General features: G+C 37.5%; 1 protein-coding gene across 1 annotated transcript; it reads left to right on the top strand.

The window, feature by feature from the left end:
* Window positions 1-1,134: 1,134 nt before the first annotated feature.
* On the top strand, window positions 1,135-3,949 carry LOC114309091 (mavicyanin). The gene is made up of 2 exons (XM_028254790.2): window positions 1,135-1,390; window positions 3,394-3,949. The coding sequence occupies exons 1-2, from the start codon at window positions 1,222-1,224 to the stop codon at window positions 3,810-3,812; spliced, it is 588 nt and encodes a 195-aa protein (XP_028110591.1). The 5' UTR covers window positions 1,135-1,221; the 3' UTR covers window positions 3,813-3,949.
* The last annotated feature ends 19,642 nt before the right edge of the window (window positions 3,950-23,591 follow it).

Genomic DNA, 23,591 nt, shown 5'->3' with positions numbered 1-23,591 from the left:
AATATCACACTTTCAATTAATTCAATTTGACTCTTAATTTTAGATATTGTATCAATTTAGTAAATTGATAACACTATTAAGAGTTTTTGACGAAAAATTATCACTGAACTGGTTGAGGTTAACTCGCTGAGTTGAGCAAATTTATAATTTTATCCCTAAAAATATGACACGTGTAACTTATAAGCCTATTTTCATTAAAAAAAATGCTAACAATTATAATCAATTGGATCAAATTGAGATAAGTTTATAAATTCAATGTCAAAATCGAGCTAATGAGAATTACAAAGATCAAAATGACACAAGAACTAAAGTATAAAGATTACCAGGATAATTTTCCATTTAATTTTTGTAAAGTTAACCTCACTGAACTGGTTGAGGTTAACTCGCTGAGTTGAGCAAATTTATAATTTTATCCCTAAAAATATGACACGTGTAACTTATAAGCCTATTTTTCATTAAAAAAAATGCTAACAATTATAATCAATTGGATCAAATTGAGATAAGTTTATAAATTCAATGTCAAAATCGAGCTAATGAGAATTACAAAGATCAAAATGACACAAGAACTAAAGTATAAAGATTACCAGGATAATTTTCCATTTAATTTTTGAAAATGACTTTTTGTAATTTGAAGAACTCACAAACGTGCAACAATATCGGTCTAATTTGAACGATATTAGAACCCAACATATATTATTTTAAATTCATACTTATTTTACTTAAAAGTTTAAGTCTGTAAGTTAGGCTCTATTCAATATATATTAAAATCTTCATTTACTTTTATCCGATATGGATAAATATTACCTTGAAATATGCTCCAAACTAACACATCTCAGCTTGTGCTTTACTCACGCAACATTAACTTAATGGTTGAGACAATTAAACCACCATAAGCTATATGATTTGTGTGTGTGTGTGTGTGAGAGACAGAGAGAGACAGAGAGAGAGTGACAGCTTCTTAATGCGTTAGGTGAACATGGGGAGATTGGCACACCAAATTATTAGATTGAGACAGAAGTAAGTAAACAAACATGTACATAACTTATTGCCTTGTAAATTATATATTGCATTTAGTACACCAACTTTCATGACTTTGGTTGTCTATAGACTCTCTATATAACATGCCAATGAGACTTTCTACCACAATTGTGCCTCATTCTCATCCACTTTCATTGCTAAGCATCTAATACATACATACATATAAGAAAAAGCTTTGGAGATATGGCAATGGCAATGGCAATGGCAGCTGCTGTCCTAGCCCTCTTGGTGGTGGTTGCTCCGGCGGTCCAAGCAGTGCAGCACACGGTTGGCGGCACCAGTGGGTGGAGCCAGACTACAGATTATAGCACTTGGGCTGCCGGAGCAACTTTCACTGTCGGCGATACACTTTGTAAGTTGGTTCAACTTATGGGGCCATCATAAAAACAATGAATGCATACATATATTTGTTTTAAGGGTCTGCTTAATGTGCATGCTATGTTAAATTGACTTTAAATGGTTGTACATTTTTTGTTATATGAATTTTGACGTGGAGCGTTTGGTAAGGTTTACGTTTTTTATTTATGTTTACAAAAATTTTATAAATTGGTTTTCGTTTATTTTTAAAAAATAACATAAATTACAAACGCGTTTAGTAAAATTTTAAAAACATAAACTAAAAAATATGTTTGTTCAGACTTAAAATATTTATATTTATTTTTTATAATTTATGACAATGGAATCATACACATTACAATTAAAAAAAAATTAATTAAAAAAAATTATTTGAAAAAAAAATTAATTGAAAAAAAAAATTTGTTAGTCAAATTTTTAAATTTCTATTTAAAAACTAACGTAAACTCATTTTTGAGTTTACGTTTTTTTCTCAAATTTACAAATTAAGATAACCATTTATAAACAAAATATATATATATATATATTATCAAACAAATTTTTATGACAATTTTTAAAATTTTTATAAATATAATAAACTGAAAACGAAATGGTTACCAAACATGCATGTTCTATCATTTTAAGTTTCTTAACATGATATACATTAATTAAATCTATGTTTTGTATATTAATAATTTAGCACGAGATTCTCCATTTGAATTTTTTGTCCAATGTCTCAATGGGACTGTTTGTTGCAGCTTAAAAGAGTTTATTATAGCTTATTTTAATTTGAAAGTTTGTGTCAAATTGTTTGGTGCGACTTCTACTTATAATTTATTAGATAAAAATAATTTAAATAAGTCAAAAAAAAAAATTATTTGAAAGTTAGAAGAATGGTACTTTTGCCTTGTCCTTTATGATTATCAACTTTTACTTTATAATAAGTTATGCCAAACAATCCCAATACATTCTTAATTATTGAATTATGTCTCAAGATTATGATCCGATAATTTGGAATGCATTAGAACTTAGAGACAAAAATATTTAAATACATACCATTGGCCAATTATTTTTGAATGTTCGCACGTATATATATATATATATATATAAGGTAAATTATATTGATCTCTTCTAATGTTTGAGAAAAATACAAGAAATCCTACAATTTTAACATAATTACACCAACTTTCTTCTTAGTAAGGCTAAAGGACCGAAATTATGGTGTGAAAATATAAAGACAAACAATGTATGATATACATTTTAGTGTTAAAAAGATAACATTATTTTTTTATTCATATAACTAATGAATTATTGATGAAAATAAAACTAAATATTATGTGAATTAAAACTTTAAAGAGAATCAATATATATCAAATTTGTGAAACTTATTATTTTTTCTTTAAATTTAAAAGAAACCATTGTAATTTATCTATGTGTGTGTGTGTGTGTGTGTGTGTGTGTGTGTGGAGTACAAATTGGAATCATTTCCAAATTTTCAGTTTTATAACTATAGATGGAAACGGTATTGTTTGGGTTTGTGAGACTCACTACAGATTACATTTCAATCATCTGAATTGTTCATTTTTTAAGTCATTTTGTATAGATCACGCAAAAAATAAGTCAATCCAACATACATAATTACATAATTTTATCACACGTCTCCAAAAAGATATATAGTCTATTTTAAAATCATTCATGTAGTTCATTTTTTTGAAAACAAATGTTATAAAATTAAATAACAATGATTATCATATCGATTTGATTTTTTACGTGCATAATCTACCAAAATGATTTAAAAAATAAACAATTCAAATGATTAAATGGAGACTTACGACGGACCCAGACCAATTCAATAAACGTATGGAGTTACTGAAATGTGACCCCTAATAAGTCCAAGGGTGACTGCACCTATCCAGTTCACAAGCTCGCCTTTATAAATCAAACCAATCAAAAAATTTCAAAGATGGGTTTAAAATTTTTAATAATTTCTAACCAAAGTTTCAACCTTGATGACAACAATAGTGTTCAATTATGGAAGCAGTCACAGTGTGGCAGTAATGAGCCAGAGTGACTACAACAGTTGCAACACAGGCAATGCCATCAACACCTACAATGGTGGCCAAACCACCATCACCCTTGACAAACCTGGTTCCATGTACTTTGCCTGCCCTTCTTTTGGCCATTGTCAAGGTGGCATGAAGATGGCTATCAACGTCGTGGCGGCCACCTCCTCCACCACCACCCCAAGTTCTGGCTCATCACCAACCACCCCAGCGGGTTCTACTTCTCCGGCAACTCCCACCACTGAGCCCTCCACCACACCTGCGATCACCACCACCACCACCACACCACACCCATACAGTGGAGCAGCAGGGAGTTTTGGGAGCATGAATCTCGGGTTTTCGATAGGTCTGGCTGGCTTGGTTGCCTTCATGGGCTAGGCAAGAGGCAGTGCTATTATTGATCTCTGTTTCTTTTTCTTTTCTTTTTTTTCTTTTTTTTATATTGGAATCGTGTGGTTGGTTTTGTGATTATTATGAGATGTATAATTTCATGTTTATATTGTTTTGTTTCGTAATTTCTTTGTCTTCTTCTTCAGATGTGCTCATGGCCAGCCAGCCTGTGACATATGCCCGAGTTGTAGGTAGATGTTGTAATTTAATGCCTATTTTTAAGTACCCTTCTACCAAAATTCACAAATGACAATAATAATAATAATAATAATAATAATAACTCACATTCAATTCATATAATCTACAAGTTACACGACTCTTTGTTAATTGATTTTAAGTATAATTCTAATACAGTATTAGAGTTCGGTTTAAGTGATCTCTTGTGGGCTAAGTATCTGTCCGAGTTCATTTCTCTCATCTTTCCGTCACCTCCTAATGCGACTAGGCTTCTTAAAAAAATGTCTAGACTGAATTAGTATCTACCCAAATAATTTTTTCAATCTAAAATTATATTTTGTGAGCAATGTCATACAAACTAAAAAAATCTTCTAAACTTTTACCTACTAATGTCTCACCTAATCATTGAATAGTGTCATATTTTAAATTCCAGATTTCTATTATTGCAGAAGACATTATCTACTAAGAAAATTTGTAAAACTTACGATAAATTACACTGATCACCCTTGATGTTTGAAGAAAATATAACAAACTCATACTTTTAATATAATTACACTGAACTTTTTAGTAAGATTAAAGGGACATGAACTAATACAAATAGTGGGAAAACACAAGAATAAACAAGGTAAAATGTTAAGTGTTAGGGGTAGTTTGGTCTTTATGTCTTATTCTTATTATTATAAATAGTTGTGTGTGAGGGAAAAACCCTATGTTTTTTAATCAATATTATATACAGCAACCATTTCTCTCTCTCTCTCTCTCTCCAACTTCTTCTTCTTATCTATACATTCAATACATTCAACATGGTATCAAAGTGATATCTTTCTCCTTGAAGATTGTTCATTTCATTCTTCCCTCCTTGTTTCTTGTATCCTGGAACGTCTAAAAAAAAAAAAAAAGTTTGCATTATGCTCGAAATCTAATGGACTTGTACCCTATAATTTTATTTTGATCTTTTTTGCTTATTATTGATTGATTTTTCCATTTTTTATTTTTATTTTTCATCGAAACTAGGTGATTTTTCGAAAGTCATTATTTGAGCTCTTTTCAATTATTTTTTCCCCTTCCCCTCACATCTTGGGGAGCCGACTGGAATCCTAGACGGGTTTGTTGTCCCTGTTTTGATGTATTTTGGCCCTACCTTGGATTTTTTCTAAGTTTTGGATGGTCTGCTTTGGTTTTTGGGCTCCCAATTGATTTGTTCTGGGATTGTCTTGTGCTGTTTCTGAGAGGGGAGATTTGCGCCGTTAGTACAGCTGTGACGTCCCAAATTTTTTTTTGAACATCATAATAAGATTTAGGACTTAAAATCAATGTTGCCATCAAACATCACTAATATCCATTAATTAACAACCCACAAATTTCAAGGTTTTCAAATTACAATTCTAATAGAACTTAAAACTTAGTCTCGGTACACAAAAAGAAGTTTAAAACCACTGCAAAAGAAAAGATAGAGAAATATAGGAAATGGTTTGTGGAATTTGGGGACTCTTCAAGCTAACCAAGGCTGAACGTCACCTTGCACGGCCTCGGCGTTTCCTTCGTTTTCTTCGGTACCTGGCATAAAACGCCAGGGCAACGAGAATGCCAATGAGCGACGAGCTCAGTAATATACTACATCTCGAAAATACCCACCCCGATAATAATACTCATAAATAATAAATATCGTATAATAACAGAATAGTAAGCAACATTTAGTAAGCATAACAGACATGCTAATAGTTGAATTAATAACAATAGATAAATAAATAAAGATGACAAATGGAAATAGTGATTCATCATAAGGAAAATGCATGCTTTTCTTTCTAATTTCTCTTAGATTCAGTTAATCAGGTAAATTTAAGTAACTCCCCGCGGAGCACTATTTCCACTCAACCGCTAAGCAATGGCCACGGGCAATTCTGACTCCCCCTTGGTCAAATATTCAAGTGTTACTTACTGTAACTACCTATGATGCCCACGCACCAGGGTTACGTACCCGAGTCGTGACATCACGGTCTGCCCCAAGGGAACGGTCTACGTTGTGACACCCGCACCACCAACCTTATATCGCCTGTACCGATAAGAGCCGAAATACCTTCCCGTGCCATGTTAGGGTTCGCAACTCACTTGCGCAAAATTCTAAAACGGGCTCACCCCATTACTTTTAAATTTTAATGTATCTGTTTGATTCCGTGTCCCTTTACTTTATCCAATCCACATTTTGATGCATGTACGAGTTTCAGTTTGAAAACTACAGTGACATAATGTTTATATAGCACAACACAATCGTGTATGACAACCAAAATAAATATGATAGAATGTCTTAGGAATTATCACCAAATTCCGTAGGAATCTACACACTACTTCTTTCAGCACTGTATGGTAAAAAAAAAAAATATGAAACCCATACCAAACGATGTTCAACCATTACGATATTTTAAATGGTGCTAGTTCATTGAGTTAGGAAAATATTCCGAGAAGAATACCAGAGCTAAAAACGATTTTAAAAGGGAGAATTAAATTTTGGAAGAGAACTGGTGTTTCTGGGACAGTGAGTTATAGTACTTCCAACACATGTGATCTGTGTTGGAAAAATAAAAAGCGGCCTCAAACGGTGTCAAAAGAAGGTATGGTTTGAAGGGCTTGTTAGATACTTGAGTTTATAACATATTTCCAGAAGGATTCGAAGACTGAAAATCAACGGAAGATGGTCAAATAATTTTTCTAAGAAAACTAGACAGATTCTGTCACATTTTGGAAAAAATGATGTTTCTCTCCCCATACTGAATAAACAATTATGAAACTAGCGGCGTTTGAAAGGTAACTTAAAAATCTAACTTTTCTGATTTGAATCACTTGAAAATTTATTCTGTGGAATAAATGGTGACCTGGTAAATTCAGCATTGCTGCTGCCGCCAAACAGCAATGAAGTAAAAATATGTATCCAGGCCATGAAAACGTCAGCTCAGGTGTTCTGTGTTTGAAAGATAAAAAGGGTATTCAAGCAGTGTCGAAAAAGGCATGGTCAGAACGGTTTGCTAAATTTTTGAGTTTAGAACATATTTCCAGAAGAGTGTGAAGACTGAAAACCAGTCGAAGGAGGTCAAATAATTTTTATAAGAAAACTGGACAGATTCTGTCACATTTTGGAAAAATTGGTGTTTCTCTCTCAATACTTAATAAAAATTATGAAACCAGCGGCGTTTGAAAGGTAACTTAAAAATCTAACTTTTCCAAGTGGTCGTGCAGAAAAATACTATTTGTAGAGAAAATGGGACCTGTTTGAAGTTGCTGCTTCTGCTGTGTTGTAAGTGATTCTTAGGGAAAATATTTGTTTTGGTAAGAAAATGGTGTCCGATAATTTTGTAAAAATTTTACACAGTGTACAACATCTAAATATACTTCCAGTATACACAGATTTTTAACATCAATTAATTTCAATTTATTAGAGCTCTCTTTTCGCCCGATAAAGTCTAAAACAGTGAGAAAAATCTATACTTCAAGTAAAGGGGTCATTCTCATCTCATCTTACTCTTTTTTGCAAGATTGTTTCAACAATGGAGAATATTAATTACATAAAAAGAACAATAGCTAAGCCATATATTTATATCAAGAAGGAATATGAAACTATAGCACAATGAAATTCTCATCCTATCAAAGTTTTAAACATGCATGGACTATGTTGCTATAGATGACTTAACCATGCTTAGGCTTGCATATATATTACATAAATTCAGTTAGAAGAATCTAAGGGAGGGTGGAGGTGTGACGCCCCAAAAAATTTTTTTTTTTTTTTTGAAACGTCATAAGATTTTAATTAACAATAACTTGCTAGATAAAATTTTAACTACTAGTTAGGAACTTTTAAGTTCTTACAAAGCCAAAGTCCAAGGACAGAATAAAACTACAAGTTCACACACAACGTCACAACATAGTTTAATCCTAATACAAGGGATAACAGGATTTTATTCTGACAAAATATTGACTCTAAGTCATCCAAGGTTCGATATTGGCAGCAGCTCCAATTTCAGCCTCAGTCGCTTCTTCAACATAATCTGGCATGAAACGCCAGGGCAACAAAATATATGCCATGAGTTTTGCAACACAGTAAGAAAACGTAACCAACCTACCATTCTTTTTAAGAGACAAATAATAATATTCTAAACATGAGATAACAATATAATTATACACAGAAATTACAACCATTAGAATAGTTTCAGTAATTTTAATAATTTAGGTGACACTCGAAATCTCACCAAAGAGATTTAACTCACCAACCACTAAGCATGGCAACGGTTAATTTGAAACCCTCCCTTGGTCAAATATTTAAGTGTTACCAACCGTAACTACCAGGGATGCCCACGTCCGGAGTTATATACCCAAGTAGTGGCATCCGTGGTCTGCCCCAAGGAAACGGTCTGCCAGGGGTAAGCAACCTCCCTGTGTGCCACCTGCACATCCACCCTTATTCCAAAACCGAATACCGAAAAGGGTTCAAATACGTCCCGTGCCATCTTAGAGTTTCGTAACACAATTTACGTGAGAATTCTCAAAATCAGGGCTCACCCTGAACAACCGGTGTTAACCGTCAACTCTTAATTCCGTACAGTCTTTAAACCAAGACTCACCCCGAACAACTGGTATTAACCGTCAATTGTTAACTTTGTATATGTCGTTAATCATTTCAGTTAATTTTGATATTAATCACAAATAACTCCAAATTTTTAATCACAAGTAATGTTATACAACTCATTAAAATTCCCAATCATAAAATATTGCATGTGTCACACAATACTAAATAAAAGTACAGAATTTAAATAAACAATTTATTTAAACCATGGTATGGAATAATAACTTAGATACAAGAATTAAACCCTAAACACACACATGCACAAATTTTTGATTTACAAAATTAGACTAGCATAATATTAAAGTGGTGATTTTATTCTGTCCAGAAAATTTTCAGAGTATATATCTTGCAAATAAAATTATAAATACATTACTTATACAACTCTAAAATTCATATCAATCTACAGGATACTCAATAAACATGTTATGGTTATTTTTCAGAAAGCTTTTCCCAAAAATAACTTATAAATAATTCTAAACAAATTTCAAGGGTGTTTATGACACAGATTTGTCACATTTCCTTATTTTAATTCCATGCTTAAATTTATAGATCAAACCCATAATCTAAGGATTTATTATGAAACTAGACTTCTCAAATTTCATCTTCTAGTCAGAAATTACAAGATTTGGCTTAGTATAGAATTTTAAATAAATTTTCACATACATGGTAAAATCTGTCTCACAGTTTCAGATTCAGTTAGAAATTTGTATAAATTCGTAAAAAGCTCAAAAAGTGTTTCCAAAAATTTCTGGATAAACTAGACATCATTATCAACAACTTTGTAGAAGAAATCATCTCGAAATTCTGAGTATAAAATTGTCTAAAAATTCGGGTAATATGCTGGCAGATTCAAGACAGATTATTCTCAACATTGTTTCAGATTTAGTTAAAAATTTGTATAAATTCGTAGAAAGCTCAAAAATTGTTTCCGAAAATTTCAGGATAAACTAGACATCATTATCAACAAATTTGTAGAAGAAATCATCTCGAAATTCTGAGTATAAAATTGTCTAAAAATTTGGGTAACATGCTGGCAGATTCAAGACAAAGTATTCTCAACACAGTTTTAGACAATGTATCAAATGTACATAATCGAAAAAATTTCAATTATATTAAAAAAAATGAGAGGGTTGAGAGGGTTTTCTTACTTAGTAATAGAGTGACAAAATGGTTGAGAATTTTGGCTTCCTTAATCTCCTACTCTTCTTCCTCTCCTATCACTAAGCTTGGTTGCTTTGGGTATTTCTCTCTTCTTCTTTTTTTTTTTTTTCTTCTCCCGAATGCTTGCATGCACAAGGAAGGCTTGCATGCATATATATATTGAAGACATCTCTCTCTCCCTTTCATTCTTTCCATTATTTTATTTTCTCAAAAACATTCCATTCCCTTTCTCCAAGTTCTAAGAATGACTTTCTCTAATTTTCATAAGTTCTTCCCTAAATTTTATAAAGGATGGTGGGTTTGGTAGAAACTATGGGTTGTTTGCCCATGGTTTGTTTGTTTGTATTATTATTATTATTATTATTATTATTATTATTATTATTATTATTATTATTATTATTATTTATTTTTTTTTTTTTTTTTGTGTGGGTTTCTGAAAATTGACACACTAAGATTTTTAACAAAGGTATTTAGTAAGAATAGTTATTATATTGAATCATAATTAAAATAATTTATAAACAACAAATATTGAACACCCACAAAATTATTATTCTTAATAATGTCTTGTTAGTGATTGAATTGAGTCAATTTAAAATTAACTTTTACACTAATGTATAATTCAGATAGACTGTAGACAAAATTAATTAATAAATTTTCTTTAAAGAATAATTAAAAGATGGGTTTTCACAGGAGGTGATGTATTCTTACTTTAGTGAGGTAAAACGATCCCAAGTGTTGGCCCTTCTTCCCTTCTCTTCTTTCCTTTCCCTCCCTCTCTCTCTTTTCTCAGCCGTGTAGTACAAAGCAAAGGGGCTGGATTGTGTTCTATATGTAGGAGAGCTTGGAGAATTTAATTTATTTTTATTTTATTTTCTCTTCTTTGCTTGGAATTGTCATCTACAAGTATGGGCTAGGGGTTTAGAGTATGCTTGCATGCCATAGCATGCCTTGGCAGCAGCTTTATTGGGCAGAAATCAGCCCAAAAAAAATTCTGACTTCTCCTTCTATCTTAGGCACTCTCATCCAATGGTTTAAATGGTAGCTGGCTGCTTGCAGGTTGCTGCCGTGGCTGCCTTATCAAGGCTTGGAATGCCATTGCATGCTCACCTCTTAGGGAGGTTGAGTGTGCACTTGGGGAAAATAAGCATGCAAGCCATGTTACCTAGATAAAGAGAAAAGGAAGTGGCAGTCAGCCACTTTCCTTGCAACTTGGTCATTTCTTTCTTTTTTTTTTTTTTTTTTGAATTGAAATTGGTGTTAATACAACATTAATATGTATATATAATTTATTTATTTGTTTACTTATTTATTATTATTATTTTCAACTGGATGGTTTTCTTCCTACTGAATTCTAGCTAGCTTATTTACTATCAATTTGATCCATTTAGTTTTCACAACTGTATTTTGATACAGAATTTTAATCACATCAAGATAAATAATTTTATTTAAAAGAATTTAATATTGATATTAATTATGGTCTTACTAATATTATAATTTAAAGGTTTAACAATCACTATAGATTGGCTTAATATTATTATAAATAAACTAATTAGTTGTCTAAAAATTTAGGTTCTTACAACCTATCCCCCTTAAGTAATTTCGTCCTCGAAATTTTAACACGTACCTTTTTCTTCAAACAACTGAGGGTAATTGGCTCGTATTGCATCCTCTCTTTCCCAAGTAGACTCCTCCACTCCTCGATGCTGCCACAACACTCGCACCAAGTAGATGACCTTGCCTCTTAAGTTCTTTTCCCGTCGGTCCACAATCTTTATAGGTTTTTCCTCAAAGCTTGCATCTTCATTGAGATCAATTCCCCCCCCAATTGACAACATGTGAAGGGTGTGGCTCATATTTCCGTAACATCGAGATGTGGAAAACATTGTGCACTGTTGCAAGCTGTGGTGGTAGAGCTAGACGGTATGCTACCTCTCCTACCTTGCTCAGAATTTCAAAGGGTCCCACATAGCGAGGTGCCAGTTTTCCCTTCTTTCCGAATCGCGTAATACCTCGACGAGGTCGAACTTTGAGAAAAACATGATTGCCTACCTCAAAGGTTAAGGGCCGCCTCCTTTTATCCGCATAACTCTTTTGGCGACTTTGGGCTGTGATTAGTCGTTGTTTGATCAATTTTATCTTCTCAGTGATCTCCTGAACCAGGTCGGGTCCTAGCAAGGTTTCTTCCCCTACTTCTGTCCAACAGACTGGTGATCGACAAGGTCGCCCATAAAGTGCTTCATACGGTGCCATTCCAATACTAGCCTGGAAACTATTGTTGTAAGCGAACTCAACGAGAGGTAAGTGTTTCTCCCAACTTCCATTAAAATCCATAACGCAAGCTCGAAGCATATCCTCCAAGGTTTGTATTGTCCTTTCAGACTGTCCATCTGTTTGTGGGTGAAATGTCGTGCTAAAACATAAGTTCGTTCCCATTGCCTTCTGCAAGCTCTGCCAAAATTGGGAAGTGAATCGGGGGTCACGATCAGACACGATACTCACTGGTACTCCGTGTAATCTGATCACTTCTTTGATGAACAATCTACTGAGTGAGTCTAACGTATCTGATGACCCGACAGGTAGGAATCGGGCTGTCTTAGTTAGTCGATCTACCACTACCCATACGCCGTCATGTCTCTATGGTGATCGAGGCAAACCTGTCACAAAATCCATGGTTATGTGTTCCCATTTCCACTCCGGGATTGGTAAAGGTTGAAGTGTTCCTGCCGGTCTTTGGTGTTCAGCCTTTACTTGTTGACATGTCAGGCACTGAGACACAAACTTGGCTACATCCTTTTTCATTCCGCCCCACCAATATTGGCGTTTTAAGTCTTGATACATCTTAGTACCTCCTGGATGTACTGCGAATACTGAATGGTGAAATTCCTTAAGTACCTTTTCTCTTAGTGAGTCGTCACTCGGCACGAACATTCGACCTTGATATTTCAAACTCCCATCTGTGTGAATTTCCCAACCAGGCATGGTTTCACTAGATTCCATTCGTGCCTTGATGAATGCCACCTCCTGATCGTGCTGTTGTGATTCTAATACCTCGCTCAAAATTTTAGGCGTAGCAATTTGAGCACCCAGGTAAGCCTTTTCATCTTGGACCTCCATTTGTACCCCAAATTCATTGAGCGTTCCAATCATATTCCATTCTCTAAGGGCTAAACTAGCAATAATCCCTCTATTTTTGCGGCTTAAGGCATCTGCTACAACGTTAGCCTTGCCGGGATGATAAGAAAGGGTAAATTGGTAATCCTCGAGGTACTCCATCCAACGTCTCTGACGCATGTTCAGGTCCTTTTGGGTGAACAGATATTTCAAGCTTTTGTGGTCGGTGAATATCTCAAACTTTTCACCATATAAGTAGTGTCTCCAAATTTTAAGTGCATGAACTATGGCTGCTAACTCCAAGTCATGAGTGGGATAATTCTTCTCATGGTTCTTTAATTGCCTTGATCCATATGCCACCACCTTGCCATTTTGCATCAACACGCACCCTAAACCTTCTTTGGAAGCATCACAATACACATTGTACCCAACGTCACGCTCTGGTACTATGAGAATAGGGGCACTCGTCAATCTTTTCTTAAGTTCTTGGAATGAATTTTCACAACACTCGTTCCATTCGAACTTAACTCCTTTTTGAGTCAAGCGTGTCATTGGTTTGGCCAATCTTGAGAAGTCCTGAATGAATCTTCGATAGTAACCGGCCAACCCTAAGAAACTACGAATCTCGAATGTGTTCTTAGGTTGCTTCCACTCTGTCACTGCCTCTACTTTAGTTGGGTCCACCGATACTCCCCTTTCAGACACCACGTGACCCAAAAACTTTACTTCCTTCATCCAGAATTCACACTTACTAGCTTTAGCATACAATTGGTTCTCCCTCAAGGTTTGAAGTATTATTCTCAAATGTTGTTCATGGTCTCCTTCAGACTTGGAATACACCAAAATATCATCAATGAAAACTACCACAAATTGATCTAAGTAAGGCGTGAATATTTTGTTCATTAAGCTCATAAACACACCTGGTGCATTGGTTAGGCCGAATGACATCACTACGAACTCATAGTGGCCGTAACGGGTTCGAAATGCAGTCTTAGGAATATCTTCTTCCCGAATACGCAACTGGTGATACCCAGATCTGAGGTCTATCTTTGAGAAACACTTTGCCCCTCTAAGCTGATCGAAGAGGTCATCAATCCTAGGTAGTGGATACCGATTTTTAATGGTGACTCTATTAAGTTGGCGGTAATCAATGCACAACCTAAGCGTCCCATCTTTCTTCTTAGCGAATAAGGCTGGTGCTCCCCATGGGGACGTGCTTGGCCTTATAAATTCCTTGTCCAACAACTCTTGCAACTGTGTCTTTAGCTCTCTCAGTTCAGCTGGTGCCATACGATGTGGTGCCATTGAGATCGGTGATGTGCCAGGTTGTAGTTCAATGGTAAAGTCTACTTCTCGCTTTGGGGGTAGTCCTGGTAATTCCTCCGGAAATACATCAGTATACTCGCGTACCACACGAGGTAACCCTAGTTCCATACGGTCCTTGTCTTCCAGAACTAAGCTGGCTAACCATCTAGCTAGGTGGTCGTGCCACTTTGATTTTCGAAGTGTCGGTGATAGAGAATCTTGTCTATCCCCCTTAAATTGGAATCGCGTTCCGTCCTGAGAGTAAGCAGTCACCGTCTTTTGATAGCAATCAATGGTGGCTCTATGGGCTGATAACCAGTCCATTCCTAGGATAACGTCAAAGTCTGACATTTCCATAACCCGTAGGTCGCAAGTCAAACGCAAACTGGAGACTCCTAGTTCACATGATTTGCATACAAGATCTACTCGAGTTTGACCTCCTAGCGGTGAGGCTACACTCATAGGCATTTCTAATCGTTCAGGTTCTAATCCCAAAGTTGTAACACATTTAGCAGATATGAAAGAGTGTGATGCTCCAGAATCAAACAAGACTTGTACACACGAGTTCATAAGGATGAGTATACCTTGGATCACTGAAGGATTTCCGGTGTCTTCTCCTTCTTGGAGTGCAAAAACTCTCCCAGGGGCACCCTGATTTGGCACCCAAGGTTTCCTCGCATTGGCATCTCCTGGTTGTTGAGTTCTCGATTGTCCCACATTCCGATTAGTTGGCGGTTGACCTCTTCCGGATTGGGAATTTTGCACAGTTCGTGTTCCTTGGGTTGGCGCGCATTTGTTCCGTTGAGCAACCCCTCCTTGATTGATATAGTAGTCTGACCTTAGAGGGCAGTTGTTCCTGAAGTGACCTTCTTGGCCACACTCATAGCACCTTCTAGTCCTTTCCCCATTACGCTGCTCGGTATTGTACCCTTGTTGTTGTTGTGGCCCCCTAGTATAAGGTACCGAAGTGGCAAGGGTCCTATTGTTCCTTGAGGGTCCTCCGCTTCTTTGCTGATTGGCTCTGGACTGCTGACCTTGAGTCTTTGCAGTATCCATCTTCTCTCTTTCTAGAGCAAGAGCCCTATCCACTACCTGTGCATAAGTAGATAGCTGCACTGCGACCAGCTTGTCTCGGAGTCCCGAGTTGAGTCCCCACTCAAAGCGCCTTACCTTATCTATTTCATTTGCCACTATAGCTGTGGCATGGCGAGAACGGGCCTCAAACCGATTGGCATACTGTGTCACAGTCATGCCCCCTTGTTTCAATTGGAGGAATTCTTGGATCATCTCTTGCCTCACCGAGTTTGGGAAGTACTTTTCCATAAACAATTCCTCGAACTGTCTCCAAGATAGTTCTGCCACTCGACGACTTTCCTTGATCATTGTCCACCAGAAATCGGCCTCCCCCTCGAAGAGAAATGAGGCGAGGGACACTTGGTCTTGCTCATTCTGAATTTCTAGCGTCTCCAATATTTTCTTTACTTGCCTTATCCATGCCTCCGCCGAGTAGGGATTGGGTTCTCCGTAAAATTTCTGGGGCTTGAGTTTTTGAAATTTTGCTATTAGTTCTGCCTTGTTGTTTTCACGTCTGGGTTGGTTTCTTAGTTCATTAGTAATTGCTCGAATGAAATTCATGACGTCACTGTTGGTGTTGTTGTCGTTGTTGTTCTCATTGAATCCATTTCCCCTAGTTCTTCCTGCCATTTTCTGCATGAAGGATATTAATTGTTTATTATCGGCACGATGTAAGTACTTATTTAATTTTTTAATTTATGCGAACAAGTATTCACTAAGTTGAACTAGAACTGAAGTCTTTCATTGCAACAAGGATTGATTACATAACCAAAAATTACATTTTTTTACCAAACCCAGGGGATTATTTCACCCCATTTCATAACCACTATTAGACTAGGCTTTTTACAATGAAATTCCAACAAAATTGTTTATCCGCCTAGTCTACCCTCTTCAGTCTCTCCTCTCCTCAAACAAAAAGCCATGGGTAGTGCTGATGCATTTGCCAGGCATACTCCCAACTCTCATCATACAGCCCATAGCACTTCCAACGAACTAGCAGCTTGAGCCCTCCCATTCCTGCATGTTGGCCCAAGATCCTTATAGGGACTTCTTCGTAGGTGAGTGGGTCGGAGAAGTCGACTGTCCCATTCGTGGGTACGAGCTTTCCAGCTGGTGGGGCTGCCAGGAATATGTCTCGTTGGTGGAAGAAATTAGTGTAATTGTCTTCCAGGGCTGGTGGTAGCGGTCCTACCTCATACATGGCCATTGCCAACTCTCGGATAACTTGCACAGGCCCTAGATATTTGTCATCCCCCCTTCGGTGCTTCCACTCGCAAGGTATTAGGGGTTGTAGCTTAACATACGCCTCTAGCCCTATTGGAAATGCCCCCATCTGCACTACGTCCCCCGAGTCCGCTTCACCTTCCTCGAAGGCATATTCAATTGAGGAGATGGGGTCGGACTCAGTGTCACTTCCTGCCCAACCAAACTCTTCCGGTGGAACGGCGGCCAAGGGTTCCACGACTTCCACTTCCGCGTCTACCTCTGCATCTTCTTCGTCTAGCAGTTCTTCTTCTGGATATTCCTCCGGATCTTCCTCCTCAGGCTCGGGCTCCTCTTCATCCATCATCTCCTCTTCCGGATCCTCATCCGGGTCCTCCTCCTCAGTTTCCGCCCCTACTTCTGGGTCTGTTAATAAGGGTTCTTCTTCAGGTTCGGGATCCGAGAGCCAGTCCTCGTTATCAGATGGGCTTGACATCCTACAAGGAGAATACAACGTTGTTACACTCTCAGTATGGTCTTAGGTCATTAAATGTTTTTAATTAAAGTGTGGTAAATGACACGTGCTTAAGTCTACCCAAGGTCTCAAGGGTTTCTAGACCTAAGCTCTGATACCATGTTGTGACGTCCCAAATTTTTTTTTGAACATCATAATAAGATTTAGGACTTAAAATCAATGTTGCCATCAAACATCACTAATATCCATTAATTAACAACCCACAAATTTCAAGGTTTTCAAATTACAATTCTAATAGAACTTAAAACTTAGTCTCGGTACACAAAAAGAAGTTTAAAACCACTGCAAAAGAAAAGATAGAGAAATATAGGAAATGGTTTGTGGAATTTGGGGACTCTTCAAGCTAACCAAGGCTGAACGTCACCTTGCACGGCCTCGGCGTTTCCTTCGTTTTCTTCGGTACCTGGCATAAAACGCCAGGGCAACGAGAATGCCAATGAGCGACGAGCTCAGTAATATACTACATCTCGAAAATACCCACCCCGATAATAATACTCATAAATAATAAATATCGTATAATAACAGAATAGTAAGCAACATTTAGTAAGCATAACAGACATGCTAATAGTTGAATTAATAACAATAGATAAATAAATAAAGATGACAAATGGAAATAGTGATTCATCATAAGGAAAATGCATGCTTTTCTTTCTAATTTCTCTTAGATTCAGTTAATCAGGTAAATTTAAGTAACTCCCCGTGGAGCACTATTTCCACTCAACCGCTAAGCAATGGCCACGGGCAATTCTGACTCCCCCTTGGTCAAATATTCAAGTGTTACTTACTGTAACTACCTATGATGCCCACGCACCAGGGTTACGTACCCGAGTCGTGACATCACGGTCTGCCCCAAGGGAACGGTCTACGTTGTGACACCCGCACCACCAACCTTATATCGCCTGTACCGATAAGAGCCGAAATACCTTCCCGTGCCATGTTAGGGTTCGCAACTCACTTGCGCAAAATTCTAAAACGGGCTCACCCCATTACTTTTAAATTTTAATGTATCTGTTTGATTCCGTGTCCCTTTACTTTATCCAATCCACATTTTGATGCATGTACGAGTTTCAGTTTGAAAACTACAGTGACATAATGTTTATATAGCACAACACAATCGTGTATGACAACCAAAATAAATATGATAGAATGTCTTAGGAATTATCACCAAATTCCGTAGGAATCTACACACTACTTCTTTCAGCACTGTATAGTAAAAAAAAAAAATATGAAACCCATACCAAACGATGTTCAACCATTACGATATTTTAAATGGTGCTAGTTCATTGAGTTAGGAAAATATTCCGAGAAAAATACCAGAGCTAAAAACGATTTTAAAAGGGAGAATTAAATTTTGGAAGAGAACTGGTGTTTCTGGGACAGTGAGTTATAGTACTTCCAACACAGGTGATCTGTGTTGGAAAAATAAAAAGCGGCCTCAAACGGTGTCAAAAGAAGGTATGGTTTGAAGGGCTTGTTAGATACTTGAGTTTATAACATATTTCCAGAAGGATTCGAAGACTGAAAATCAACGGAAGATGGTCAAATAATTTTTCTAAGAAAACTAGACAGATTCTGTCACATTTTGGAAAAAATGACGTTTCTCTCTCCATACTGAATAAACAATTATGAAACTAGCGGCGTTTGAAAGGTAACTTAAAAATCTAAATTTTCTGATTTGAATCACTTGAAAATTTATTCTGTGGAATAAATGGTGACCTGGTAAATTCAGCATTGCTGCTGCCGCCAAACAGCAATGAAGTAAAAATATGTATCCAGGCCATGAAAACGTCAGCTCAGGTGTTCTGTGTTTGAAAGATAAAAAGGGTATTCAAGCAGTGTCGAAAAAGGCATGGTCAGAACGGGTTGCTAAATTTTTGAGTTTAGAACATATTTCCAGAAGAGTGTGAAGACTGAAAACCAGTCGAAGGAGGTCAAATAATTTTTATAAGAAAACTGGACAGATTCTGTCACATTTTGGAAAAATTGGTGTTTCTCTCTCAATACTTAATAAAAATTATGAAACCAGCGGCGTTTGAAAGGTAACTTAAAAATCTAACTTTTCCAAGTGGTCGTGCAGAAAAATACTATTTGTAGAGAAAATGGGACCTGTTTGAAGTTGCTGCTTCTGCTGTGTTGTAAGTGATGCTTAGGGAAAATATTTGTTTTGGTAAGAAAATGGTGTCCGATAATTTTGTAAAAATTTTACACAGTGTACAACATCTAAATATACTTCCAGTATACACAGATTTTTAACATCAATTAATTTCAATTTATTAGAGCTCTCTTTTCGCCCGATAAAGTCTAAAACAGTGAGAAAAATCTATACTTCAAGTAAAGGGGTCATTCTCATCTCATCTTACTCTTTTTTGCAAGATTGTTTCAACAATGGAGAATATTAATTACATAAAAAGAACAATAGCTAAGCCATATATTTATATCAAGAAGGAATATGAAACTATAGCACAATGAAATTCTCATCCTATCAAAGTTTTAAACATGCATGGACTATGTTGCTATAGATGACTTAACCATGCTTAGGCTTGCATATATATTACATAAATTCAGTTAGAAGAATCTAAGGGAGGGTGGATCTGTTTTGCTCGATCTTAAAGACCGGCTGACCGGCGTGAACTAAGCTTGGCCGAGCTGCGACTCGCAAATATTTGGCAGTGCGCACAGCCAAGTGGTGAGACCGGGCTACGGATAGCTCGGGCTAAACTATGGACAAGCGAGGGTTGGTACGTCTCTGACCGGTGAGCCGAGATGGGCAGATTCTAGAGAACCTCGGATGAAGGTAGAACGGACGGAGGCCGGCATGCCTGGCGACCGGTATGCCACGACAAACCGGTCAACTCCAGCCCAGCCTATGAGCATCACCCCGCCGCCCCTTTGCTAGGGGGCAATCCGGTGGGGCATAACGCGGTTGAGCGCCTGTAGTGATAGTTCTTCGTGGGAGATAGGCCGGTCGTGGCACTGCGGTCAGGTGTGCCACCTGGGCTAATGGCACGAGGGAAGGGACATCTGCTCCACGCAGGCCTTAATACCGTTAGGCAGTTCTACGTGTACTGATGGGAGGACTAAACCTTTACACGCGTAAGGTGGTGAGAGGCGAGCACTGCCACCTGTCTTGGGAAGGACAGCAGAGGTAGTGCGCGCATAATCTTGAGGCTGCATGGCCAGCCTTGAAATAGGGAGGAGGACGAACGTTAGAGGTATGCAACTTCTCTCCCAAAAGAAAATACTCTCTCTCTGTCTTCTCCTTCCTCAAGTGGACTGACTTGATCGTCGGAGGGTCTATTCGGCACACCACCGCCGGGCAGCTCACCATTTCTTTGTGACCAAGTAGACGCCGTCAAGAGAGGCTTGGAGTACAAGGAGTACGGAAAGCAGAGGATATTTCGCCCCCATACAGTTTCAGCCTTAGAAGGTGAGTTGATGTGCTTGTTAGGTGTTTTCAGGACTTGTTTGATATCTTGCTTGTGTTTCTGCACCATCTTTCTCTCATCTCATGGCTGAAAGCGAGGGTTAGGCCTCTAAGGACAAGGAGAAAAGTGGACTGAGTCATGGTATAACTCTTAGTGATAGTCATTCTCTCTAGATTAGTCTGACCAAGCATAATAGTACCAATTACTTGATTTGGTCCCGCTCCCGTAGTCTTACCATTACCGCCCGACGTTTGATTGGCTATATTACCGGTAGTACCAAGCAACCTACTGAGGATAATGTTTTATCTACTTAATGGATTTCTGAGAATGCTTTAGTTATGACCTGGCTGATCAATTCTATAGAGCCTACTATTAGTCAGACTTTTCTCTTGATGGATACTACTCACAAGATCTGGATAACAGAATCTCAGATGTATTCTCAAAAGGGTAACGATGCACAAGCCTATGAATTGAAAAAGAAAATTAGGAGCTCGGATTAGAAGGATCACTCTCTTGTAATCTACTATGTTGAGTTGAGTGGTTTATGGCAAGAGCTAGATTACTACCAGAGTTTCCAGCCAGTTTGCTCCACGGATGCCACTATGTTTAACAGGCTGTAAAGAAGGAGCGGGTGTATGACTTTCTTGCTGGCCTGAATTTGGAGTATGATCAGATACGGGTTTAGGTGTTGGGTCACTCTCTGTTTCCTACATTGCGTGAGGCTTATGCACTAGTTCAGCAAGAGGAGAGTCGTCGTAGTGCTATGGTGCATGTCCCTATTTCGGATTGGTCAGCGATGGTTGTAGCCCCAAAGTCACGTAATACTCAGACTAATCTGTCTCAGGGTGGTAGTAAAGGGTCCCTTAGTTGATCAAGACCGATTAAAGTGTGATTATTGTAGGAAATATAGACATGATAAAAAGCACTGTCGGAAGTTGCATGGTCGGCCTACTCGAGGCCGTGGTCGTGGTTGTAGTGTTCGTCCTCAAGCACATGTTTTTGAGACTATTACCAGTGCCTCGGGTGATACTGGTTCTATTTCCTATGATGAGCTTCACACTCTCAGATGTTTGATGGCTCGACTTGATTTTTCATCTACCTTAACTCCTTCCTCTTCTGCATTTTCCAACTTTGCCCACACAAGTATTTTTACTAGTGCATTTAGTACTTTTTCGTCGTCTCCTTGGATCGTTGATTACAATGCTACCGATCACATGACGGGTACTTCTAGTCTTTTCCATTCTCATTCACCTGGTTCTGGGCGAGATAAGGTTAAAGTGGTTGATGGCACTTTATCCTCTATCTCCGGTAAGGGTTCCGTTCATTGCATCTCTTTACTTTCTCTTTCATCTGTTCTTCATGTTCCTAATTTTTTCACCAACATGCTTTCTGTTAGTAGCATTACTACTGCTCTCAATTGCTCTGTAACCTTTTTTCTGACTCATTGTGCCGTTCAAGAATTAGCTACGGGGAACATGATTGGCAGTGGTAGAGCACAAAGTGGACTATACTTTCTGGATATCGTTCCTCCTATATCAACTTTGTCCTTGTAGGTTTTTCAATGCACTTCCGGCTCCTTCCTTCCTCTTCTTCATTAGTGGCATTTTTGTTTGGGGCATCATTCCTTTAGTATTTTAGAGAAATTTTTTTCTTCGTTAGTTCGAGATTGTCCTGGGAATAACTTTGTTTGTGATGCTTGTGAGCTTACTAAGCATAAACTTACTTGTTATCATTCAATTAATAAAAGAAGTACTTTGTTTTTTATGCTTATTAATTCGATATGTGGGGTCCTTCCCTTGTGGTTTCTACCTCTGTTTATCGTGGTTTGTCACATTTATTGATTATTATTCTTGTGTGACTTGGATTTATTTACTTCGAACTAAAAATGAGGTTTCTCGTGCTTCAAAATTTTTTGTAAAATGGTGTCCAATCTCTTCAATGCCACTATCAAAATTCTTCGGAGAGATAGTGGGCCTGAATATGTTGATGGAGTTTTCAGGGCATACCTCGAGGAGCATGGCATTCTTTATCAGACTAGTTGTGTTGGCACTCCTCAGTAGAATGGAGTTGTTGAACGCAAGAATGGCCACCTCCTTGAAATTGCTCGCTTTCTCTTATTTACTATGAAAGTTCTTAAGTCTTTTTGGAGGGATATTGTTCTTACCACTGCTTACCTTATTAACCGTATGCCCTCTAGTGTCCTGAACTTCCAAATTCCTCTTGAACTTCTTCTTGTGACTTATCTCACTTCTTCCCTTCCGCCTATGCTTTTTGGTAGTTTCTGTTTTGTTCATCTTCAACCTCGTACTTGTGGAAAGCTTAATCCTAAGGCTGTCCAGTGTGTCTTTCTTGGTTATTCTACTATTCAGAAGGGCTACAAATGTTATGACCCTTACACTCGTAAGCTTTATGTTTGTATGGATGTCACCTTCCGTGAATCTGAGTCTTTTTTTCCTTGTCTTCCGCTATCTTCTCAGGGAGAGAGTGTTATGGATGAGATTGCGGATGAGGCAGTATCGTATCAACATGAGTTGTCTTTTTTTTTCTTCCTAATCAACGGGTTGTTATTTGTGGTGAGGGGGAGCCTAAGAGTTCTGTTTATGAGGAGTCTGATATCGGTAGTCGTTTGGACAGAGCTAATCTTAAGACTTATTCATGGTGTCAGAAAGAGCAAACTTCTCTTGTGCCACCAGGTCAATCATCATCCCTCATGCCAGTTCCACACCTAGAGTCCATTAACTCTATAGGTAATGATCCTGTGTCTTCTTCACCAGTTGTTGATAGCCATGTTGTTGATGATTTGTGTCTTCCTATTGCTCTTAGAAATGGGGTTAGCGCCTGTACTCAACACCCCATTTATAAATTTGTGTCATATGATTCGTTGTATTCTACATATCATGTCTTCGTTTCGTCTCTTTCTTCTATATGTATTTCTCAGGGTTAGAAAGAAGCTATCAGTGACCCTAAGTGGACGGAAACTATGGTAAAAGTTATGCAAGCTTTGAGTAAAAATAACTCTTGGAAGTTGGTGTCTCTTCCTAATGAAAAAAAAAAAATAGTCGGATGTAAGTAGGTGTTCACCATTTAGCACAATGCAAATGAGGCAATTGAACGGTACAAAGCAAGACTAGTGGCCAAAGGATTTACCCAGACATATGGAATAG

Source organism: Camellia sinensis, chromosome 2, assembly GCF_055761805.1.
Source record: "Camellia sinensis isolate YWXY chromosome 2, ASM5576180v1, whole genome shotgun sequence".
NCBI classification, from domain to species: domain Eukaryota; kingdom Viridiplantae; phylum Streptophyta; class Magnoliopsida; order Ericales; family Theaceae; genus Camellia; species Camellia sinensis.
This window is presented reverse-complemented; position numbering and strand designations above follow the sequence as displayed.

Excerpts from the sequence above, each read along its gene's own strand:
- LOC114309091 (XM_028254790.2), top strand. The coding sequence starts at position 1,222 with ATGGCAATGGCAATGGCAATGGCAGCTGCTGTCCTAGCCCTCTTGGTG. Across the intron at positions 1,391-3,393 it reads CACTGTCGGCGATACACTTT|TGTTCAATTATGGAAGCAGT; the intron begins GTAAGTTGGTTC and ends TGACAACAATAG.